The following is a 26,973-nucleotide window of genomic DNA, read 5'->3' on the forward strand; positions in this document are numbered from 1 at the left end:
AGTGACATGATTGCTACGGAGCCCCTGAGGGGACATGGAGAAAAAATTAAATAAAGTTTAGTTTTGCATGCGCACGTGAAACTATCGTATGCGCATGTGAAAGCGAAAGTTTCATGTGCGCACGGGAAACTAAACCTTTAAAAAAATATTTTGCACATGAAGGTTTCTCGTGAGCACATGAAAGTTTCACGTGAGCCATATTTGGATTTCTAAATTGAACCCATGCAATGATTAGTGAACACACACCCTGGGGCAGTGGGCAACCATTCACGATGGCACCTTCGGCACAATTGTGGGAATTTCCTGAGGGCACTGAAAATCGAACTTGCAATTTTCACTTTACAAATCCAACTCTCTAACCATTAAGCTCACACCTTTCATCTACTCAAGTAGATGAAATAGCTAAGTAAGAGTTAAGAAGATTTGCATGACGTTTTAACATTGTTTGAACAACAAGCTAAAAAATAAACTGTTGGAGGTGTCGTTGCTGATCTTCATTTAGTCACAAATGTGGACTGTTCTTGCTGTTGCTATCGAAACGAAGACTCCAAAATAAAGTACCTACCTTTTCTGAATAACCACATAAAGAGATACAAAAACAGGCATATGCACAGTGGGGTTCAAATGTCTGAGGCCACTGGGAAAAATAGTTTTAAATAAAAAATGTTATTTATAAGCAGCATAACAGCTTGAACTAAAAAATTACCATGAACATTCACAGTCTTTTGGACAAAAGCTGGTTATCCATATTATGTTATAACTCTTCTAGTTTCGTAGAAATTTTCACTCTCAGCAATGTCTCTGTGTGAAAACTATTTTACTCTGTGGATATTTAAGCCTTGTAGAAGTTGTCTGAATGAGGACTAGTTTGTAGTGAATACTGTTGCATGCAAAAATAAGTGTTTTAGAGTTGTCTACATATTTTAGTAATTTCGGCAACATCACAAAAACATCTGATGAGTATAAACCAGTCTCTCATTGATATCTCCTACGTCATCCATCCCACAACATATTGGGCGCATGTGTCTTTTACTAGACAATAACCCAGAAACAGGCTATCAAATTACCCTAAAGTAGCATGTGAATGGGTGGTTCTAGGGTTTAGTCCTCAGTTGTGAATTCATAAACATATATTAATCTCCCATTTGGTTTCAAGCTTTTATGACTTTCGACTAATCTTAACTTAAAAAAACAAAAAAAAAACAATTACACAGTAGTAGTAATGGTGACCAAAACTCTTAAACAGCTTTAAAGGTATAATTAATAATTAATAATCTTTTATTAAGGACACTCTGTCTTGGTCCATAAAACAACAACAACAACAAATATACACACATAGACACATACAGTTACACTTACTCATGTACATATAAACTAAAACGCCAATGATTCCACATCCTTGAAAAAAACCTGACTGAACTCTGTGCCAGGTTCGTCAGTAATAAAATGATACTGCTAGAAGAGTCCAATAATCTACATATACATTTATGCATAAGATTTCGTATTACAGCAGCACAGGTTGGCACACCAGCACTGACAAACATTTGACTTGCACTGTTCCATCGTGGAACCTTCATCAGTAAACGCATTCCGTCATTATATGCAACATTTAGCCTCTGCATGCTTCTTTTCGTGTAATGTCGCCACAAATGGGCAGTATACATAGGGGTACAATACACTCTAAAAAGTGTGGTCTTCACAGATTCTGAGCACATAGCAAACTTACGGATCAAAGTATTCGCCTGAGCATAAAGTGCACAACACTGTCTGTAGATATCCCTATCATCAGATAGGTCATCAGTTATATAGTGCCCTAAATATTTAACCTCATTACATACTTTTAGGGCATTTCCAGATAGAAAGAAGTCAGGAAATGTCAGTTTCCTGTCCTCCCTACTCCTGACAATCATAATATTACTCTTTTTGGCATTATATATAATATCAAAATCAGAACCATACTGAGAACAAGTACTCAGTAACTGTTGAAGACCAGCACTATATGGACAAAAAATCACCAGATCATCTGCGTACATTAAATGGTTGATAATAGTATTACCAACAACGCAGCCTGTTGTACAATCATTTAGCCGTTTTGACAATTCATCCATATAAACATTAAAAAGAAAAGGGGACAAAATACTTCCCTGTCTGACCCCATTACATACACTGAAAGGGGCAGACACACAATTACCCCATTTTACATACATTAATTGATGAGCATACCAGAATGCCAAAATTCTTAATATAAGTTTAGGGACTCCTCTATTTATTCACTACTATTATTTATTTTATGTATCATGAATTATACATGTGTGTGTAGTCAAAGTTTATGTATACTACATGCGTGTGTTTACGATGGCAGTGTTTACAAAGTTTGTGAGTTTTATGAATGGCAAATTTCTCAATGGCATATTCGAAAACTTTACTGTTAGTATTTTATCATTCACAGGGCACAGCCAGTATTACTGTTAACTAGAAAAAGGCAGAAAAATATAGACACTGTATCTGAAATGTGTCATTTATGGGGGTAAACTAAAAACGCCTTTGCCTCAATTTGCAAAGCATGAGCAAGCAATTTTGAATTATAAACTTAGGATAACTAATATTAGCTAATATATGAGGGCATGTTTCCTTATATTTTGTAGACGTGAATGCACTTATACTGGCTAGCAAACAAATTAAAACATCAGTGAAAATACCTTTTATGAGCTTCTACGCTGTATATTTTGACCCAATGCTTAACCCGGGGTTATGTTCATCTCAGCATTAGGTTAAAAAGTGACTAACCCAGCAGCTGGATTACAGTTAACCCAAAACGTTTGTATATTTGACACAAACATGGTTTTAAACAACCTAGCAAGGGTTAAATTATAACCTAACTGGCTGGGCTCGTCCAATTTTGACCCAATGCCCGGTTTAAAATTTTTGTACTCCACTGGCGATTACCACGCATGTGCAGACAAATTAAATGCTTCAAAAACTCGTCATTCTTTTTATCGAAATTCCTGCATTTTGCGTTAATTATTATTTTTGAATACATTTTTTTTCAAAATAAAACTTCGGAAAAATATCTTTGATAGTTTGATACAGACTTACTAATTTTAGAGTGGCTAACATTGGCTTAGAATCAGAGTTTAAATTGAGTTGCCCTGAAGACTATCCAGATTCATGTTGGCAGGTTTAAAATGCGATCTCGCTTCGTTGCCATTTGTTTTTTCAATTATGTTTTCCTCACTCCTCATGGCAGCCGCACACAGGTTACTGCTATCACAATTACTGTGTTCTCCCTCTCTCTCCACATCTTATTTTGTGTTTGAGCATCCAAGAGAGATGAGTGAGTGTGGAGGACCACTCAATGAGTTTCCAAGGTACTTCGACAGCTGTAAATCAACTCCTTAATTTGGAAAAAGTGGTTGAGTGATGATTTAGAGGCTAGAATCTTCATCCATGTATTTCTAAACAGGGGTTTTGGATAGAGGTTGATATGTGTTTATCAGGGCCGTTGTCAATACCGATTATTACAGATCGAGTAATTTTTTTTTGTTGCTTTTTTGGCAAGTAGCTTGAAACGCCCTTCAATTGCTCTCCACCAACACAGTGGCACTTTGAGGTTCTGATGTAACTCATCTTTAATGCTGTCCTTAGCCAAATGTGGTGGCCGGAAAGAGAACTAAAGATCTTGTGCATTCTGCTATGGTAGGGTGTCTCTTCTCTACTTTGCCTTTTAGGGGGTTGGTCTTGTGCAGTGGACTCTCAGATTGGCTCTCTCTGCTTCTTCTAAATCATTTTAAAGTGATTCTTTGGCCTGGTTTAGTGTAGAGGCAGAAGAGAATCCATGACTCTTATAACATGGATCTAAAACGACCACAAATTTTATTTCTTCAAGTTCGTTTGATTAGTCTCTCCCTCTTTACCTTCTGATGCCCTGTGTTGATGGCCCTTCATCTTCAAGTAGCATCTTGAGCACTGTCACACAGGGAATGATGCTGGACACAGAAGCATTACTGTAGCTCACCTCTAGTGTGACTTTTTCAATGGGGATGAATGTTTCATCCAAAGTTGGCACAATGTCCCACTGGTGAGCAGCTGGGCAAGTAAAATCTGCTGTGTTCCCCAGAGTAGATTGTTCCAATGCCTTTGCAGCATGTGGTGTGTTGATTTCCACCTTGTTGGGACTGCTCAGATTAAATGGTGCTGTGTTAGGCCAAGGTCCCTTTGGAAGTTTCTTAAACGCTGCTTGTCCAAGAAGGAATGTTGGAAGTGAGTGACACATTTCTTTAGCATGACAATCACATCTATCACAGCTCTTTGTCTGGCCAAACCATCATTCACCACCAGCTGCAATGAATGTGCTGTGCAGCTAAGGTCTGAAATATCAGCGAGCGTAAATCTCTTCACCATGTTCGCGCCATCTGTCAGGACAAGAGCAGCTCGGTCTTAGGTAATTTTCCATTCCTCCAGCATTTACAGGAATGTGTCTTTAATGTAGACTGGTTGTTTACACACACCCTCTGGACACATATTGGTGTTCTAACACTTTATAAAGATGTAATTCTTATGACTGGTGCCCTTTAAATTTGGCTACTGCATCTAAGAAATTTTTATATTCAAAATCGTTAATAAATTATGAAGCTGAGGTCCCTTTGAAAATGCTGAGGTAATTTTGCAAAATTCATTACTCAGGTAGAAATATAAATACTAGGGTTTAAAAAACACTTTTGTAGAAATTTAAGTATGAACTCAAGCTTTTTACTCAAGTAAAAGTGTAAAAAAGTGTAAAAGTGTAAAAATAATGTAAGAAAAAATGCCATTAAGGACAAAAGCTTAGGCTGTGCACAGGATCCTATTGTGCACTACGCATTCATCCTCAAATATTTTTTCTAAAGTCCATAATGACTATAGTGTTACATTAAAATGTTAGAGTAACTTAACCCTAAACCAACTTTTTTAGTTAATGATCTGTAAGAATGGGGCTTTATTAGTGCTGTTAATTGATTTGAGTAACTTCTTTGACATTTGGGTATAAAGTGTTTCAATGCTACAACATATGGTGTAAAAAAGTCTGAGTGCTGCCCTCTTGTTTGTTTGTTTGTTTGTTTGTTTGTTTGTTTATCAATGTGCAGTTACAAAAGATGGATGCACCAGGAATGTTAAAGTAATGTTTTATTATTTCAAAAACCCAAGTAGCTTTTCTACAATTAGTACAAAATGCTGCTGCCAAATTTCTCAAAAAGGCCACAGATACGACCACGTTCTTCTACGAGATCTTCATTGGCTACCGATTCAATAACGGATAAATTTCAAAATCATTTTACTTGTTTACAAATGTCTACATAATCTGGCCCCAAACTACTTATTGGAACTACTCGTCCCACATAACCCCTCTAGAGAATTACGACCCAGCAATCAAAACTTGCTTATAATTCCCTCCACAAGGTTAAAACACAGAGGAGATAGAGCCTTTTCTGTCACAGGTCCTAGATTGTGGAATAGCCTTCCTACACACATTAGAGCTGCTCCTTCCCTAAGTATTTTAAAATCTTTATTAAAAACCCAATTGTTTTCTTTAGCCGTTGTTAACTAATTGAGTAGATATGTGCATTGTCAACTGACATGAGTTTATATGTGTATTGTCAACTAACTTGTGTAGGTATGCGTATTGTCAGCTGACATGAGTCGCCACTGTGTATTGTAAACTGACAAGAGTTGCGATGTGTTATCGTTGTGTTTTGACTTGTTTTTAACTCAGGAAAGCACTTTGGTCAGTCTGGTGACTGTGTAAAATGTGCTCTATAAATATAAATATAAAGAACCATATATGTGTACTACTGAGCATTAACATGTGTTTCATGGAACAGAAAATATGATTACTAGTTGCCAATAAGCATTGTAAGCATTGTACATGCAATGTAAAGGTACAAAAAGTCAAACTTCAGAGGCATGTTTTCAATAGCCTTTATTGGAATGTAAATGTACATCCAAGCTTAGCTGCAGGAATCTATGAGTACAACGGACAAGAAAATCTGTGAACCCGTCTGCTATATCAAGTGTTGGGGTAACGAGTTACAAAGTTAGCAAAGCTGACGCATCACAACACAATCACGTTGTCAATCGCAAACACTAATTTATTCAAACATCTTTAAGAGGGCAACAGGTGACATGAATGAAACAATAACAATATCTCAAACCCTGTTGCATACCGTTTCCAGGAAACATCTTGTTCACCCGGAAACCATAGCAAAATGTTGCGCACCGTTTTGAGCTTGAACGTTCCCATAGTTGCATTACTCAAGAACACAAGTACAGAGAACACATGGAAGTACCCAGAAGTCTTGTTGATATCAAGGATGCAACGAATGCAGACTTGCACAATCCTTACCTGCTTAAAGTCCCATAAGACATTAGTCCCTTTACACATACAGCCTTTACTGGTAAATTACTGGTTTTTAAATTTAGCGCAGCCTTGTTGCTATAAAACGTTGTGGTGTCTACCTTTCTTGCACGTGCTGAGATAGTGTTTTCTCTCGCCACTTCTTATGTTAGTTTGGGTTCTTTATTGTTGTTTATTGTCGGGAAAGTCCAATGGCAGGAAAAAGTATTTAAACAGTGTGCACGGACCTCTTTCTAGGAGAAGCAGTTTATCAACCGAAGCGTGTAAGTGTATTTGTTTATAGTCTTGTTAAATTTTGCAGTCTTGTTGCTAAGAAACGTTGTGGTGTCTACCTTTCTTTCAAGTGTTGAAATTGTGTTCGCTCTCGCCAATTCTCATGTTAGTTTCGGTTCTTTATTGTTGTTTATTGTCGGTCATTGGGCATAAATTTTTTTATTATTATTATTATTTATCTATCGCACATTTCTTGGAATGAGTTGGATGTACTTCTGTCTTCCTTCCCAAAGGATGGTACTCCTTTAGTAGTACTTGATGAATTCAACATTCATCTTGAGAAATCACAGGCAGCCGAGTTCAACATCCTAGCTGTGTCTTTTGACCTCAAGTGAATCCCCACCTCACCAACCCACAGGTCTGGTAATCTCACTTTTACAAGACCTATTGGCAGCCTTTGACACAGTCAATTATCAGATCCTACTTGCCACCCTATCATCTCTAGGCATCACGGGTACTCCCCTCCGATGGTTCAAATCTTTTCTCTCTGATAGATCCTTCAGGATTTTGTGGAAGGGTGCACAGTCCACAGCTTACCAGATGGTCACTGGGTTCTCTCAGTGATCAATGCTTGGTCCACTCCTTTTTTTCATTTACACAACATCCTTAGGACCTATCATACAGGCACATGGGTTCTCCTACCACTGCTATGCTGGTGACACACAGATCTTCACTCAGATGATCCCACCATAGCAGCACACATTACAGCCTGCTTAGAAGACATCTTGGCTTGAATGAAGAAACACCACCTCCAGCTGAACCTTTTTAAGACACAACCAGCACAACCCACGCTACAGCACGACCTGTCCATTCAACTCTGCAACACAACCATTTCTCCTTCCAAAACAGCAAGAAACCTCAGTGTTGTCTTTGATAACAAACTGTCCTTCTCTTATAACATTGCAAAGACAGTGCGATCATGCCATTTTGCTTTCTACAATATCAGGAAGATACGACCATATCTCAAAGAGCATGCTGCTCAACTTCTGATTCAAGCTCTTGTAATCTCCAATCTTGACTACTGCTATTCTTGCTGGCCTTCCACGCCAATTAGTTCAGAACACATCAGCTCGGATCATCTTCCAGGAGCCCAAAAGGGCTCATGTAACGCCCCTCTTCATCTCTCTCCACAGGTTCAAGTCGCTTCTACTCACTTACAAGACTTTCACTGGGACCGCACAGGCATACTGGTGCAACATGTTTGATTCGACCACGCATTCTAATATAGATTAAGCTATGCGTGTGTGTACCTGTCCAATCAACTCCTGGCAAATCTGTTGCCAGCCTCACAGTTCCTCCTCACGTGTTGGTGCACACGCGTGTGTATGTGTGTTGCGGACCATTTAGCGCATCAAACGAAGAGAACAGCCGCTAATAGAGGCACCGGCAACTTCATTTTAGTCTACTGCATCAGCGATGCTCAAGAAAATGTGGACAAAACTGTAAAATTTGCAAGTGCCGTATGTTCAAGGCAATACATCTAATTTAACGAGTCACTTGATCTGTCATCACCAGGGTGTTGTTGATAGCATGCCAACGCAGGTGAGACTGAAACAGCACACATTGCCTTCTTTGTTTAAATGTAAACTGATCATCTTGCGAAAAAAACGTGAAGATAGTGCCATAGAATATAAAAAGTTACCCAGTGTTCTAAGCTATTTTAAATTAATTTTGAAGTGCACTGTATGTTGGTTCATGTAGTATAATAATGCAAGTGTTCTTAAGTGAAAATGTTGATTTTGGCAGAGGTTAAAAATTGCTTAGGTTTTTATGTTGTAAAGAAGTGTTAGGTGTTTGTAACCCAATAAATTATTTTATTTTATTTGAATTTGACAGTGTATATATATATATATATATATATATATATAATATATAAACATACACACACCAAAACGAAACTGTGACCCTAGAACCATGATACACATCGAACCTTGAGTAATTTGAACCGTTACACCCCTAAAACTTTCACACATTAATACGTTCCTAGACCCCATCCAGAACCTTACGTTTAACCAATGAGCAGCATCTTGTGTTACCTTCACAAAAGGGCACTAAATCACGTTCCCACTTGTTTTCCTTCACTTCTCCCTGCTCCCTTCTCCCTTGCAACATTCAAAAAACAATTCAAAACCCATCTCTTCCAAATATACTGACATGGATATTGACCGCACTTCTTTCTCTCTCAACAGGTATTGTTGTTATTTTGTTATTAGCAACTTTTTGTACTGTTGCCTCCCTATGACACATGGCTTTATTGTTTCTGAATCCTTGTAAGTCGCTTTGGATAAATGCGTCTGCTAAATGCCTAAATGTAATGTTATCCTCTGTGGTCTCCTCCATGTTCCCAACACTTAACCAACTCTCTCTATTATTTAAAATCAATGCCACAGACACTCTATGCTCCTCACTTACATCCTGCTTGGACAGCTTATGCCCTTTAACATGTGGACCAGCCCAGGCTACTGCTTCCGCCACTTCCACCCGGCTCTTTCTCTACCAGTCTCTTCTTGCCTCTTTCTCCACAGATGTCTCCTCTGCTAAAGCTCAGTACTATTACTCAAAAATCAACAGCTCGCCTGACTCTCATGCTCTCTTTAAGACCTTCTCTATTCTTATCTGTCCACCCTCCCCCCACCTTTATCTGACTTAACAGCTGATGATATTGCTTCTTTCTTTGTGAAGAAAACAAACACTATCAGCAGTCAGTTCTCTGCACATGCTCAAACTCCTAATGCATGCTCGCTTCCCTCTTTCTCTCTCCTATCTGAAGTAAAGAGGCCTGGATAACCCTGTTGCTGAAAAAACCCACACTTAACCCTGCAACATTGGAAAAATACAGACCCGTATCTCTCCTTCCCCTCATTGCCAAGACTCTTAAAGCAGTCCCTCTACCGAGACTACGCTGCTCTCAGACATTGAAGCCCTAAAGCGGGCAACGGCAACCTCCAAATCATCTGTAATGATCCAACTGTATCCATCTGCCACATTTGACATTGTCAATAACCACATCCTCCTTTCAACAAGGCTATCTGTGTCTCCAGTACGGTACTACTATGGTTCAAGTATTACCTCTTGGGTAGGTCATTTAGAGAATCCTGGAGAAGTGACGTCTCTGAACCCCAATACTCCAATCTCAATAACGGGTCACCTCAAGGCTCAGTGCTTGGACCACTGCTCTTTTGACACACAACTTCACTTGCCGTTTTAACCTGGCGATTCCAAGGTCTCTGCTCGCATTTCAGCATGCCTGAGTGACATCTCACTCTGGATGAAGGATCACCATCTCAAGCTGAACCTTGCAAAGACATAATTGCTTTTCTTATTATCTGACCCTAAGATTCATCACAGTCTTTCTACTCAGCTAGCTTCTTGACCATTATGCATTCCATGGCAGTTAGAAACCTGGGAGTGGTCACTGATGATCAGCTTTGTTTCATGGAGCAGGTTGCCAGCACCGCCCTACAACATTAGGAAAATTAGACCTTTCCTATCTGAGCATGCTTCACTAGTCCTAGTCCAGGCTCTTGTCCTGTCCAGACAGGACTATTGCAATGCATTACTGGTCATACTCCAAACCTCCACAACCAAACCCCTATAGATGAACCTCTATAGTGATCTGCCGTTGGCGACAAGATTCTGTAGCTGATTTTAAGAATCGTCTTTAAGAAGCTAAAAACCCATTTCGTCCTCCAACATCTCATTACTAATACAGAGCTTAATATATGTTTCCATCTTTCTCTTTCTCTTTTCTGTCCAAAGAGACCTTGGCTATGTATTATGTGTTAGACTTGATGAGACAAGTGCACTTATTTATTGATGTTCTTGTGTTGCTCTAAATCCTTCTAATTTTTACCTCATTTGTAACATTAATTTAAACATTTTAGTTTGAGTATCACAGATGTTAAATTCTACACTGCTCTATGTGATCTCATCATAAAGGGTGAGGTAAATCAGGATAGGTCCATACTTAATAGAGGACATGGAAATGATCTCATGTTTTCCAGGGTCAACATCTACAGATATTATTCAACCATCTTCTTTATAACAAAGCTGAGAGTAAACTATTGGTAAATCAGTGAAGCTATTAGTAAATATATTGCAGCGTATTAGTGACACATCATTTAGCCAGAAGGTCCCCTTAATGGCCTATTTGATAATAGACATACTATACAGGTGTCACAGTGCATGCAGGTAATTCGTTTATTACCGTGCTGGTGAAGGTGATGAGGAATGTGTCGTACTGAACTGCAGGTGGAGTCCAGAACAAACTGACGGATGATTCAGTGATGTTGCTCATGCTGAGTTGTGAGACACCTAACAGTGCTGTAGAGAAATAAGAGTAAGTTTCAAGCATACTTACAGCAGACTATACATCTCACCCATTCAAAGCCATTCGTTTCCAATTTTGCCTATATTGTGTACTTTAGTTCCATTTTACAAAAAAAATTATCTTACGAGTAGGAGTTCTTCTAAATAGCAGTTAAAGTTCTTAGGTAAGAGTTTTCTCCTAAAACCTAATCACAAAGCTGCTGAGAGCAACTTTTTCTAAGGAATGGGTAAAGATCTTAAGCTAAGAGAAAGCGCAAGGCTGACCTCAGTGCTCAATGTTATCAAGATTATCGAGGTCCCGGGGCTATTGCGAATTCTTGTCGGGCTACCAAAATATATCTCCGCCCTGCCCATCGGGTATAGCGAGGTAAAAAATATTTGAATGTTTTCGCATTTTCTCAGATTTAGCTAGGAAATTATATTGTATGTAATTCGGCGTCGTCTGTCAGTCATTACTATCCTCACGTAACAAGTGAAACTGTCAGGAAGTAAAAGTATAATTAACCCATTATTTTTCTCGTGTTCGCGTCATATGCTCAGGCTCCTCTGCACGCGCTTCTCCCAGCTGTGCTCTTCACGAGTACGCGCTTAAGTAATTTCGTTTTTACCTCAGCCCTATCAAGCTAGCCACAACGTCAATCACGTTTTCCGCCATTTACCTCAACCACTCTCACCGCAGAAATTCGGGCCATTAGACTGTATTAATATTAACGGTCTATGATCTTCGTCTTTGGTGTTTTACGGCAGCTCGCATCCAGTTTGTTGCATGATTAGGACTTCATGAAGGCTTACAATGTTTTGTTTTTTGCCCGCCCACTTGAAATCAAAACGTGATTGGTCGATTTACCCATCACTCTCCACACCAAAACACATAGCTTGGCCTTCCCTGGGATTCATGTCCTAACCAATGAATGAGCCAGATAACCGGGCCTTAATAGAGACAGACGATTCTGATTGGATTAGATGTTTTCATGACATGAACCTGACAGTAAGCTTAACGTTAGAACATAGATGAGAGAAAATATATTACATGTATTGTATTAAATTGAATTAAATAGAAATTAAAAAATGTAAAAACATATTTTTATTGAATATTATTTATTTGTATTATTATAATAAAAAATCTTTTTATTAATTTTTTTAGGCCTTCTCTGAAGGCGTAGAAGGCCCTGAAGGTTCCCCACTGGTGGAGACAGCTTTTCCACTGCTGCTGTCCTCTGTAACAGACAAAGAACCGCACCACGCCCATCTCTGGACTTGGCCGTAAAGCCAGTGCTGAAGCAGTCTCATTTGGAGCAGCACAAACAATGTTACAACTGCCACAACTGTCATATACCCCAGGAGCCTCTGAAATAACTTCAGTGGAAACCGCTAAACAGCTTTTATAAATTCTAAATTATATATTATTTTCATCTCAGCTGTATTTAAAATAATTTGTTACTTTAAAAAGAGTCGTACTGCATATTTATATTCGGATGGTAATACCATTACTACAGTTTAAACAAACAAACAAAAAAAACATACTACATGGTTACTAGACATGGGTTACTTTTTGTAAGGGAAGGATTACCATATTCATTTACCATGCTATTTACATTGTAGCTCAAGGTAATAAAAAAAAACCTTTGTTATTGCAATAAACAACAAGTAATATATTAAATATGAGTATTACTCACCTGTATCACAGTTGTCCCCTGTGAAGCCAGACTCACACTTACTGCAGCTGGTCCCTGTAAAACCACGGCGACACACACAGTGGCCCTTTACACAACGTCCTCTGTTATTGCAGTTGTTGGGGCAGGTTTTGGCAGAGCAGTCTTGACCAGAAAACCCCACATCACAGACACACTCACCATTAACACATCTGCCTTTGTCATTGCAATTATTCGGACAAGCCTTGGATGAGCAGTCTGGTCCAGTGAAACCACTCTGACACACACACTGGCTATCAAGGCATTTGCCCCGGTTGCTGCAATTCCCAGGACAAGACATGGATGAACAGTCCGGCCCTGTAAACCCACCCTCACAGACACATTTGCCATTTATGCATGGTCCACGGTTGTTGCAGTTATTTGGACATGTTTTGACAGAGCAAGCTTGCCCTGTGAAGCCAGGATTACACACGCACTGTCCATTCACACACCGTCCCCTGTTATTACAGTTTTCTGAGCAAGATACTTTGGAACAGTCACGACCAGTAAATCCTGTGTCACACACACACTTGCTGTTCACACAGCGACCATGGTTATTACAGTTTTCCGGACAGCTCTCTGTCTTGCAGCTGGGCCCAGTGAACCCAAGATCACACACACACCTGCCGTTAACACAACGTCCTCTGGAATTGCAGTTTTCAGGACATGCACTGGAAGAACACGCTGAACCAGTAAAGCCTGGATCACAAACACACTGTCCTTTTACACATTTGCCTCTGTTGTTGCAGTCATCAGGGCATTCAGTTGTGCTACAGTCAGGTCCACTGAATCCTGGGAAACACACACACTTCCTGTCTACACAGCGACCCTGATTTTTGCAGTCATCTGGACAGTCATCTGTCGTGGGACGAACTGTAGAACCCATTGGACCTGTTAAGAGAGGTTTACGTTATAATCATTACACAAACATTACAATTTGCAATCTCCGTATTGTATTGTACTTCAGCACATTTACATGAAAATTAAAGAAACACTTTAAACAAAGTAAAGGCCTGATGTTCTGGCCTGCCTGCTGTCTAGTCAGCTCAGCTTGACATGTGATAGACTGATGAATGAATGACAGACCTCCAAAATCTACGAATCAGGCAATAGCGAACCTTGCAAAGAAAAAATGCCACCACAGACCCAACATCAGCCACACACTGCCTCTTTGGCTATATTTGACAATCGTGCAAAAAAGGGGGCACCAAAGAAAAGGATGAGCAGAGAGCAGATAAAAAAGCCCTGGAGAGAGAAGCAACAAGATGCTGCAAAATCACAGAAATGCTGGGGGAGCAGGTTGGTCAAAATTACCAGTAAAAGCACAATCTTCATAGTTATGACCTGATACGTTACTGGCGCTACTGCTGCAAGTATCAAAGGTCAGGTGCCGGCGTGCCACATTGCTTTGTGTACAGTCATGACAGGGGAAACCCCTATACTGTCATTCCGAAAGCATCTAGCAGATAATACATTTGCATTATTAATAAATTCTGCTGTTTTGTGCAAACCACAGTGAATGACCAAGGCTGAAATAGGAAGTTTACCATTTTTATAAAAACTTTTTTTACTGTCATTTCACCTTTTAATTTGCAATTTCTTAAAAGGTCTTTAGGCATCCTTAAATTTGAAAAATCCTTTAGATGGCCTGAATTTTTTTTTATTAAGGTGGCCAAGGAAGTCTATACTTGAATATTAGAAATACATAAAATATCAATATTTCAACATTTGAACTGTCTCATCCCAGTGTAAGCCAACTGTGTATTTGTCTTTGTATGTGGTGCATTCCTAGTGAGTTCTTGAGAGTTATATCAATAAAAAAAATATTACGCTACAAGATTAGCAAATCTGGTGGATTACATGAACAGGGTGGCAGCAGCAGCATAGCTGGCCTGAAATGAATAAAATTCCCGGCCTGATTTAATATTTCAGTCCACTGCTGCTCAAGATGAATCAGTCTAAAAGGCAAAATTCGTAAGTTATAGGTTTTGTTATAGGTATGTTTTTACTAAATGCATTGTACTTTACACTTTAAACAAGTGACCAAACACATTCAGGTTTATTCTATGTACATGTAGTGATGATCAGTGTTCGAATTGTTTCAAAGCACTTGACTCTTGATGCGTAGTGACTTTGGACACTTAAAAATCCTGCCTGAACCACATATAATTTAACATTACATTAAATAATTTCCCCAAATTCCCAAAACAGTTTGGGATGAACTAAAAAAACTGGACATTTATACAAAATATCCAACAAAATATAAAGAGTATATTTATTGATTGATGTTTAGAATGGTTGGGGTATGGGTTAGGATGTCTAAAAATTTGACAGAAAGTGATTCTAACCCCAAGTGACAATTAGAAAACTATGAGAAAACAATACATAAAATGACAGGACTCCTAATGATGCGTGCATCAATACAGCACCTTCCATATCGATTCTGACACTTTTGAGGGTATTATTATTTTGTTTTATAACCATTTTTAACAGTGGTGTGACAGATCATAGTTCACCTGTGGAAGGAATGCACATTTTTCAATCTTCTTTTTCCATGCATATAAAAACTTCTGTACTGTCTTTGAAACATGTCTATTTTCTTTATGCTCTATGTTGAGTAAGGTTTTACTTATGAGAAGCATACAGTACCTTTGCCTAAAGCATGAGTGAGGAACCCTAGGTCCTGGAGGGCAATTGTCCTGTAGATTTTAATTCCAACCCTAATCAAACAAACCTTAATATCATTTCCAATTGATCCTGAAGACTTTAATTGGATTTTTCAGGTTTGTTATATTATGGTTGGAACTAAACTCTGCACGACAGTGGCCCTCCAGGACCAGGGTTCCCCACCCCTGGCCTAAAGCATCTATATTTGTCCACGCAAATGTTGATTAGAGCATTAAAAACTTGAAAATTAAGGTAAATTTAGTACAGATAAAAATTTGTAATTTGTGATAAATCACGAGTTACTCATGACAATCATGGAATTTATCTAGACTAAATATATTTAACGAAATGTATTGCTTTAATGCTTTTACAAAAGCTCTTTTAATGCTCTTAGAATTTAACTATTAATTTAACTGCCAAGCATGTGCTAGGCTGCAAAATCAAGTTGATTTTTCCTTTCTTCATTGCCGGTAGGTAGCCCGGTGGCACCACAACGAGATGCAAGTACATCCCAGTACGTAATTTTTTTAAAGCTCTTTTTACCTTAATCCACCTATTAAAATATTAATAGCTCTATACCCCAAGGCATTTGACCTACTCAACAAATGTATTATTTAACTTTAAATCATTTAACCTACCCTACATGTCATTACCTTTTTTGTTGGTCATTCATCTCTTACACCAGTAGCTTTAAAGCCACCAAGCTGGATTCATCCCGGTCGAAATCCTACACCCGATGTCTAGTTTGCTCCTTAAAACTCATGCTGTAATACACAAGCACTACAGCTTGACTGCAGGCGAGGCCTACCTGTCTAATGCTGTGAGCATCTCAGCCAAATTCCCCATCGTTTGCTGCGAGGGTCCCCCCAGTCAAATGCGTAAATTCGATGCCTCACTCAATCTCAAGGCATTTGCATGAACACTCCCCATTTGACCCTTGGCTGGGCTTACCCATCCGACACTGCGAGCATCTCAGCCAACAAGGCCTACCGGTCACTTCGGATTCAGCAAGAGCCCTAGAAAACAACCTATTTCTGTCGTTTTTTATACTTATACTTTTTGGGGGAAGTTCTTCTGGCTGCTGTCGTCATTTATGCGGCTATTTTGGGGATTACTCTGGATTCGGACAAAAATTCTAAGCTTGGAGCCCTCCCCTCAGACAGCAAAAATATGTTAAATTTTCTTATCACCCTATTGATAACATGTTAATGCGAACTTGTGAATTTGATCACGCCACTTTCAATAAATGAGTCTATAAATCAGAACAAGTAGTGTGGATATCCTACCCAGTCTCACAAAGTTTCGTGATATAGTCACGTATTTTTTTGATTCTTTTTTCGTGCTATTATCACGAAATTTCGTGTTTCTTCGTGATCGTATAACGAATTCCTGTTTTCGTGTGATTATCACGTATTGGTTACTCAACTGCTTTTTCCTATTTTTAAACCATTGTCGCTTCGGTTTAGGGTTAGATTTGGTGCTTGCATTAGAATGTCACTTTATATATTGGTTTATACTATTTTTTCTGATTAATTTTTTTTATAAGTTGCCTGGCGTTGGGGTTAGAGTTGGGTTTGGTTAGGGATGTCATTTTATGTAAATCTAACCCTAAACCGACGCGACAATGGTAAGAAAATAGGACAAAACAGTTGAGTAACCAATACGTGATAATCACACGAAAACAGGAATTCGTTATACGATCACGAAAAAACACGAAATTTCGTGATAATAGCACGAAAAAAGAATCAAAAAAATACGTGACTATATAACGAAATTTCGTGAGACTGGGCTGGGATATCATCACCAATGGGTCTATTGTTTTTCTATTACTACTACTGCAAGTAAGTCATTTCCAATGCAGAAATATTACTACTACAAATAACAGTGGTTTAACAGGTTACTGATGTTGCATTGTTATTTTTTGAACACCACTGTATATGGTTGTTCTTAGCCAACCAATGGTTTGAGCATTTTGGTTTGAAACAACCCAGCATTTTTAGAGAGCATCACCTTTAGAAACTACTTTACCTTTGCTTTGTTGCGAGGTGCAGCATCCCTCTGAACTTCCACATTTCTCCCTCAGATCAGAGACTTCCTTCTCCAGTGTTTCAATGCGTTCATACAAGGCTGCAAAATCCACTTTACACTGACTGCAGCCTTCTCCTGACACTGGGACCAGACGGATTTGATGGGTCAGCACAAGAGGAGAATCAGGATCCAAGTCTATCTCTCTATCTTTTGACCCGTCTTGTGCGCATGTGTCTGAAATAACAACTTTAATTGGTTGAGGTTTCACATCCCTGGGTGCACTTTGAGTTCTTGTCTGCAAATCTTGACTCAAGAGGGCAGGGCTTGGCAGAGCCATTAGCAGGAAAAGGAAAAGAAAACCCATGCTGAAGGGAAAAACACCCCAAAATCATTGGATGGTAAAGGATTTTTCTCATAAAAGCTGGGATGAAACTCTGTCTCTTCTGTTCAAGTGTCCACCCACTCTGTTTCAAGCAAACAAAAAATTCATTAAGTTTATTAATAAATAATTTTATAATTTCATTTTAAGGCAATATATACACAGTGGAAACCAATCACAGAGCAGGAACTAATTAATAATTATGGCAACAGATAGGGAGATGGGCAGGGGCGCAGCCAGACTTTCTAAATATTGGGCCACTCCTGCCACCTAAAATTAGAAAAAAATATGTCTGCATTTATTTAGAAAGCATTTAATGTGGCATAAAGCAGACTTGGCGAGAGAATTTGATGGGTTACTTACATTAAAGTGCACCTATATGCTAAAAACAACGTTATTTTATGTATTTGGATGTAATGCTTGAGTTACAATAATGTAGTAACATAGGCATAGCTTGACATTTAAGCTTGGAGGGCCAGACTTGTCAATCATAGAATCTATATGGATCTACCACCTATACCACCGATATGCTGTCTGCATCAGATGCAGAAAAGCTTATCCATGCTTTTATGACCTCTAGAATAGACTATTGTAACTCGTTACTCGGGGGATGCCATGCAAATCAGGTAAACAAGCTACAGCTGGTTCAAAACGCCGCCGCAAGAGTGCTTACTCTATCTAAAAAGTATGACCACATTAGTCCAATTCTGGCATCTTTACACTGGCTACCAGTTAAATATCGCATACAATTTAAAATATTACTAATCACCTACAAAGCCTTAAATGGCCTAGCGCCCTCGTATATTAAAGAACTACTCTCAGAATACAATCCACCACGTAAACTGCGATCACAAAATTCGGGTTACTTAATTATCCCTAGAATATCAAAAGTGTCTAAAGGTGGTAGAACTTTTCCTACTTGGCCCCTAAGCTCTGGAATGATTTACCAAATAATGTTTGAGTATCAGACACAGTCGAGCAATTTAAATCTAAACTTAAGACATTCTTCTTTAACAAAGAATTCACATAAAATGTCTAGTAAATGAACTTTTCCTGCAGTAGTTATTTAGAACAAAGCACTCACATACCTCATATGGGTAATATACTATTGCCGCAATAGTTAGCCTGGAACCGAGCTGACTTAAACCACTATAATGTATGACACTTGCATTACATGCGAACGGCCCCTACGCTAATAGAATTCTCTTTTTGTCTCCCTGTCTTGTCCTCAACCCCGAGGACAATGAGACAAACAGACCCAGTTCCTGTAGCTGTGAAGGTCATCGCACCACTGATCTACTGGCTGTCCTTCAACGTGATGCCCAGCCGATGCGCGACCAACGACCACCGGCTGAACCAGTTTTATCCGCTTACCCGCTTCCTACCCCTACCGTGTCTATATATATAAATATATATTAATTTCTCCCAAGGGTTTTTGTCCTTCTAGGAGTTTTTCCCACCGGATTTTCTCCTAGGGGGGTTTTTCGTCACAGGGAGAGTCAGCCAACTTTGGCTTAACTTAGCAGTTTACTGTATATGTTACATTATTAATTAGCTCGCTTGTACGGTTTATTCTTAGCCGCTATATTCTACTTCTTATACTATCTATTGATTTTCTGTGTTCTCCTCTACATCTACTCATGTAAAGCTGCTTTGCAACAATTAACAATTGTGAAAAGCGCAATATAAATAAAATTGAATTGAATAGAGGGATGTAGTCCAAACCAGCCGTTCACTGTAGGCTATGAAAGGGGAATTCTGTTAAAGAAAATATATCGCCTGACAGTGAACTTTGAGCTTTATCATTTTGCAGGTATTATTTATGGTATTATAGCAACATTACACACTAACTAAAGTAAAAAAAATGGGATCAGAAAGAACGTGACCTTTAATGATCTGTAAGAACGGGGCTTTATTAGTGCTGATGTAGATTTGAGTAACTTTTTGGACATTTGGGTATTAAGTGTTTCAATGCTACAATATATGGTGTAAAAACGTCTGAGCGCTGCCTTTTCAGGTTGAACGGTGGCTACTGCAGTTGAGTTTTCCTGTTGGATGTTGCGGTACTTCGTGATGTAAGCGGTACGACCCTAGGTATGCAGGTTCAAGCTCACCACGCCCATATTACAATCTCACCACACCCTTCGTACGAGCTCAGTTCATCCCCTCTATCTCTGTTGGGGTCTGCCCACTTTTTTTGCATTTTTTAAATATTGCCAGTGGGTGGAGTCAGGCTCTGACCAGGGGTTTAGTTACGCTTTAATAATATTAATAAATATGAATTTAGTCCCACTATATACGTTTTTAGTATAATCAGTGATCAAATATTGAAGCATTGTAAATCACAATGAATTTGACAGCAAATATAAACAACAGTTATATTAAAGTTAAAATGCGTAATGGAATGGATGGACTGCATTTATATAGCGCTTTTAACAGACCTATGGCCATCCAAAGCGCTTTACAAGTTTGCCTCACATTCACCCATACATTCATACACTGACGGCGGTGTCAGCCATGCAAGACGCCATCCAGCTTGTCGGGAGCAGCTGGGGTTAGGTGTCTTGCTCAAGGACACCTCGACACTTGGTCCGGTGGAGCCGGGGATTGAACCACCAACCTTCCGGTTTGTAGACAACCTACATGAACCACTGAGCCACTGCCGCCCCGTAATGCTCTACACTACAAGAAAAAAAGGGCGTTTTAGGACATTTTCTTTACTTCTAAAACACAACACAATTCAAAGCCTTATTTAAAATACAAGTGTATAGCCTATTACTTTTCTATGTTTTTCTAAAATGTATTTTCTAAACATTCCCGACCCACATCTGCACTGCAAAAAGGTGGGGTGCACCATATCTGAAAAACGCTTTGGAAAAGAGTCAGGCCGACTACCAAAACACACTTGTAGCCAATCAGCAGGTACATGCCTACTAAACGACATTGTTGCCTGGGTTGTGTATGTGTGGGGCGGGTCTATCAACAGAAGGTCCAGATTCTATTGGGGTATGAGACCGAATGTCTTGCTGGAAGGTGAACCTCCGCCCCAGTCTCAAATCTTTGCAGATTTGCATCTAAGATTGCCCAGTATTTGGCTCCATCCATCTTCCCATCAACTCTGACCAGCTTCCCTCTCCCTGCTGAAGAAAACCATCCCACAACATGATGATGCAACACACCATGGGGATGGTGTGTTCAGGGTGATGTGCAGTGTTAGATTTCCGGAACACATAACGCTTTAAATTGAGTTACCATGAGCCTTTTGGCTGCTTCTCTGATTAATGCTCTCCTTGTAAGGCCTGTTAGTTAAGGTTGGACGGTCTTTGTTAGGCTTGCAGTTGTGCCATACTCTTTCGATTTCTGAATGATGGATTGTATAGTTCTTTGGGAGATGTTCAAGGCTTGGGATAGTATTTTATAACCTAACCCTGCTTTTAACTTCTCCACAACTTTATCCCTGACCTGTGTGGTGTGTTCTTTGGTTTTCATGATGCTGTTTGTTTACTAATGTTCTCGAATACACTTCTAAGGGGTTCTCAGAACAGCTGTATTTATACTGAGATTAAATTACACACAGGTGCACTCTATTTACTAATTAGGTGACTTCTGAAGGCAGTTGGTTTCAGTGGATTTTAGTTGGTGGTATCAGAGTAGAGGGGGCTGAATACAAATGCACGCCACACTTTTAATTTCATTTATTTGTAAAAATAAAAATAAAAAAAATTGGACACCATTTGTTATTGAGGTAGAAAAAATGGCTGACCGCACACTGAATCCAAAAAGACTTAAAAATGTATTTATTAAAGTGCATAGTGCAAAAATGTGAATTAAAAACAGAAACCTGAGCAAACGTTTCAGCAGCTTGGTATCCTCAGTGCTCAATGTACAACAAACAGGCACCCTCTTAGAAAGACAAACACTTAGAGGCCATCAGCTGAGTCCAATTATCACAATCATCAATTAGCACAAATGGCAATCGATAGTCACAGAGAAAACTAACATAAACTAAATAAACATCCATACAGAAATAATGTTACAAAAAAGTGTTCAGTGGGTATGAATATTTTTGCAAGCCACTGTATCTTGCAAAGTAACATTTTAAAATATATAAGAACCTAAATTGGTATGTATATTTGTTGAGGAATATAACTTGTTCTATTTGCCAATGGGGGGCCTGACCCCCACAAGCTCTGCCTATGATTGGATATGGTAATATATGTCCATATATGCAGCACATGTAAACACTTATTTATGCAAATGTCTGACCAGCCAATCATGAGACAGCAGTGAAATGTCAACAATTTGTGTCAGATTGTGATAACTCATGCTAACACATTGACTCCAGCGGATCTTATGACAAACTTTTCATTACTTTACTTGAGATCCATGAAAATTAAGCAGGACCAAATTTTTTTTACAGCTGATCATTCAGCGACGACGTGCCAAGGCAGCAGCAATGACAAACTAAGTGTTTTTTGATTAATGTCATTAATGTTTCTTTTTTAATCAGTGTATACCACTAGTCAACTAAATGAATATAACATGGCAAAGATGAATGCAAATTTATATTTTGATTCAATAGATTAATAGCATTATGAAAAAAAAAAACTTTTGATGGATTAATTGCATTTGCGAATATAAATAAATCATTAAAAATCAAATTATGGATTAAACATTTTTAAGTTATTATTACCTAAAGATGCTATGTGAAAGTTTGTTACAGAAAATAGTGTTTTTCATCTTGTCACTTTGTTGGTATAGAATTTTTTTTTACTCAAATTAGTAAAAATTGATTTATTGCGTTTTGGAACCAAACTCTTCTCTCTCTCTCTCTCTCTCTCTCTCTCTCTCTCTCTCTCTCTCTCTAGAGAGAGAGAGAGAGAGAGAGAGAAAGAGAGAGCAGCTTTTACAACACAAAGCCGTAGATTACTGACAATCGGGGAAATTTCGCATTCATTATCACGGACATAATTAATTATACGGTACTGCCCTGTGTAGTAAAAGCTGCTCCATCTGAAGGCAGGTGATGGCGACTTACTATCACCTACTAATAAAGGAACCGGCTTTACTGACGAGATGCCCATGACTATCGCATGCGATTAATCGTGCAGCACTGATATATATCACAGATGGAAAACTTCAGAAATCAATTGAATCTTGGGGTCAGAAATAAATAAAAAAATAGCACCACCATCACCACAAGTTGTTTGGGATTAAAAAGTCCTCAATGTCTACATTTAAATATACCTCCAAAACGTTGTTGTAAACCTATTTTTATACCAGAGGTCCTGGGGCCCGTTTCAATAAAGAGGTTCAACCAACACTGAGTTAAAAATTGAACTCTAAGTTGACTTACTCTGAAAAAGGAAACTCTGAGTTTTCGGTTACAGAACAGCTGATCTGATTTAGTTCAATCGACTCTGAGTAGGTTGACTCTGGCCCTGTCCCAAATGGCACACTCCGGACTTGTGGTCCTCCTCTGATCAGAGTCCACACTTTGATGACGTCATGTATTCCAGACTTTAGGGACCCTTGATGCGAGTCCACGTGGGTGCACCTACAGAGTCGTATTTTGGGACAGACTCGAGCGTCACGCCGGAAATAGGAAGGGAAGTTGCCCGTCAGTGTGAGCTCCTCCCTACCGTCGTCTGATTGGTCTGATTGATCTTTCGCAAGGACTTCTGGGTTGGTAAAGTGCGTGAAGCCTGCTGCAGTGTGGGTTTCGCCGGAGACCGCATCAAGGGGGTAAAGGGGGCGCTGGTGAGCCCACTTTGAAGCGTGAAAATGACAGATGGGACACCCTACGGACTCGTAGACTAAGCGATCACGCGCGATTTAAGTCCACGAGACCGAAAGTCCACATGTGTGCCATTTGGGATAGGGGCTCTGAGTTAAGCGCGTGCACAACCACTTTGAAAAGCCATCATCAATGGAGCTCCGATATTACGATTCACCATGGCAAAAGCAATTAAAACAGAGGTCTAAATCCTTTTTACTACTAAAACTAAAAGTGTACAGCAACAACAAGCAAATAATTCAAAGAAAAGAGCGGTGGTTGGAAAAAGCGTATATTTAATTTTTCATCATGGTCAAAATATCAGAAGTAAATAAACTGAGGACTGTAGGTTATTATATTCATTTTCATGCAGATGCAATCCCATGGAGAAAACAAATGACGCAGCTCAGCTAAAAATGAAATTAGGCTTAATAATTGGGCATAAAAGGCTACGAACTTTAGAAATGTTTGTCATAAAAAAAAACAGAAATACGCCAAGCCGGTATTTAAACTCAGGTCGCCGACAGTACATCTGCCCTGACCACTGCGCACAGCACTACCCACTAGACCAGCAGTTCTGATGAGTGGATTTTTTTCGGACTTCGGAAACAGATTCTGAGTATAAATTACCTCTCCTTCTGAAACAGGCTTGACTTACCCCACTGTCTCGGGTTTAACCTACCTCTCATTTTAAAACAGAAAAAAAAGAGTTTCCCTCATTTCAGGGTTAACATACTCGGAGCTTTCACTTAATCAACTTTCTGGAACGGGCCCCTGGACATCTTATTTAGATACATGACTTCATGGATTATATCAAATAACAACTTTCAAAAAGATGACTATTAGATCATGTTTGCTGGCTTTATTTATGTTGTTATTTTGTTAATGTTAGTTATATGCTGGATTTAGAGTTGTTTTTGAAAGAAGGACGTTGTTCATTGTTACCAGAATTGAGAACTGTGTGTTCAGTGTAGAGGGTGGCACAGTGGGTTAGCGCGCATCATTGTTGCCTCACAGCAAAAAGGTCTCTGATTCAAGCAAGGGCTAAGTCAGACAAAGACTTTGTTCAGGAGACCTTTTTGTGTGGAGTTTGCATGTTCTCTCTGTGACATTGTGGGTTCACTCCCACACAGGGCTTGACATTAACTTTTTTGCTCACCAGCCAAAGTGGCTAGTTGTTTTCCAAAGTTACTAGCCACTCAGCATTTTCACTGGCCACAATTTTGTTGTTCGTAAAATACATTTTATATGATTAAAGTTAACTTTGGCATCCTAAAATGACTTTAATTAAGTGGCGCTGGAGTGTAGAAAGATAAAAAGAAAACACAAAAGTGTAAAAAGATAAACACAAAAACCCTCGACAAACAATTTAAATATTTACAAATGTCGAGAGGGATTATTGTTGCCTATCCTACTGTACATTAATTATGTGCGAACCTCTCTGCTCGCGAGTTTCCCAGGACAAAACTGGGACGTGTGCATATGAATATCTCTCCGCTCTTGCTCCAGAGAGCGTGCACACAATTTAAATCTCTTCAATAACTTCCATGCAATTGTTTAACCTTTCCCAAAGTGTGTATTCGCTCAGACTGTGTCCCCTGCATTCGCAAAATCTTCTCTATGATAAATGAAAGCAGCGCGCTTGCGCAAAACGGGCACAGAAAAAAAACTCAACCCCTACTGTAGGCCTGCCTACGTTGCTCTGGATGCAGGGAGTGCTCATGGGAGTTGTAGTTTCCCAGTGTCTTATTACGCATTGTTTGGCATTTCGCATAACTTTCAAAACTACAGTAAAAAAATTCAACCTGCCAAAGTGGCTAGTGGGATTGAGTGTCTTACCCGCCACAGCCGAAATCTACCCGCATTTAGCGGTTTTTGTTATATCAAGCCCCGCTTCCAAAGTCCAAAACATGCATGTTAGCTGAATTGGATATACTAAATTGCTCTTTACCCAACTTGTGTGTGAATTAACTTTATGGAAAGATGCTGTAATGGTGTTTATACGGTCGTAATCTTAGTTGAGAGGACTTAAGTCACTAATTAAGGAAACTTAGAAATTTGCTTATTCAATTTAAGTTAGTTCAACTTGTTGCTTTAAGTTGACATTACTCACTAAATTGTTAGATGAACTACATCACCCAAAAACAGGGTTGCAATAATTGTTGCCAATGTCTTTTTGATAAAAAATATGATGTTATTACCCCCCCCCCACTTTCTAATATTTATATATATATATATATATATATATATATATATATATATATATATATATATATATATATATATATATATATTACACACACATGTAGGCTTATAATTTATTTAACTTATTAACTTAAACAGGAACAGGACAAAGTACTTTATTATACTTTATGACATCCAACAAATCATAAAGTTATATAATTTTTACCAGCTTCAATCGAACTGCGACCAATATCTAATGTCTATGAAGTATGTTGTTTCTTTGAAGAAAAAAAATAACATAACAGATTTTACCTTAAGAGTCTTGATGCTGGATGCTCCACAACTGTCCTCTTATCAGTCGGTTTCCTGCTCCTCCACTGCTCTGAAAAACTCTTGATTGACTGAACAAAGTGGGGGAGCGAGAGAGAAAGTGAGAGAGAGAAAGGGTGGGAGGGAGAGAGAGAGAGAGAGAGAGAGAGAGAGAGAGAGAGAGAGAGAGAGAGAGAGAGAGAGAGAGAGAGAGGAAGAGGAGCAATAAAATTTGCTCATACTAGAAGAATTTTTCCTCTCTCCCCCTCACTTTCTCTCTGATGTAATTCTATGTGCTTTAATGGTCCCTTCTGGGCTGTGCATTTTAATAGAAAGCACGCATCTGATATTTTAGATATTTTGATTAGCTAGCTTGAATCTTTGCTCATTTTAAGCTTTGTATAAATGTCCTCAAATTCCTCAAAATGTCCTCCAATTGCATAATTCCCATTATAAATCCCAATCGAAAGACCACCTTAACGCCTAGTTTTATTACATAATATCATCTGCATATTATTTCAATATGCATATTTCCATCCATGTGATGGTACAAATCACAACGAAAATATAATATATAAATGCTTTTTATTCCATCAAATTAAATTGTTGAACATCATTAAGTATCATTGTCTTCTGAAATAAATATCAATATTTCAGTAAAAGCAATTCTGTATAAAATAAGTTTTCAGACATGAGTTATTGTCATTCTTTTTCTCTGTTCAAATTGTATTTTGGAATAGTTTTAAATAAAAGTGTATGCAGTTTTACCTATAAGGTGTTTAGGATGTTTTTATATTTGTAATGGAAGTATTTTATCCTGTCTAACTCAGGACATCACTGACAAAACATTTTAAAAATAAAATGTTTAAACCTTGCACATTGACCATTGTGTATCTTTACATATCAAGTATCTCGCACTGCAAATTAAAGAAGAATAATCATATGC

General features: G+C 38.7%; 1 protein-coding gene across 3 annotated transcripts in view; it reads right to left on the reverse strand.

Annotated features, from left to right (window-relative positions):
- tnxbb (tenascin XBb) overlaps positions 1-26,132 on the reverse strand; it is a 69,555-nt gene extending 43,423 nt beyond the window's left edge. For all 3 annotated transcript variants that reach the window (XM_065290902.2, XM_065290900.2, XM_065290903.2), the window contains exons 1-4: positions 26,031-26,132; positions 17,380-17,843; positions 12,670-13,575; positions 10,872-10,987 (exon numbers count right to left, since the gene is read on the reverse strand). In XM_065290902.2, coding sequence (XP_065146974.1) covers positions 10,872-10,987; positions 12,670-13,575; positions 17,380-17,743 — 1,386 coding nt within the window. In that variant the 5' untranslated portion in view covers positions 17,744-17,843; positions 26,031-26,132. The remainder of the gene's footprint in view (positions 1-10,871; positions 10,988-12,669; positions 13,576-17,379; positions 17,844-26,030) is intronic.
- Between the last annotated feature and the right edge of the window lie 841 nt (positions 26,133-26,973).

Source organism: Paramisgurnus dabryanus, chromosome 19, assembly GCF_030506205.2.
Source record: "Paramisgurnus dabryanus chromosome 19, PD_genome_1.1, whole genome shotgun sequence".
NCBI lineage: Eukaryota > Metazoa > Chordata > Actinopteri > Cypriniformes > Cobitidae > Paramisgurnus > Paramisgurnus dabryanus.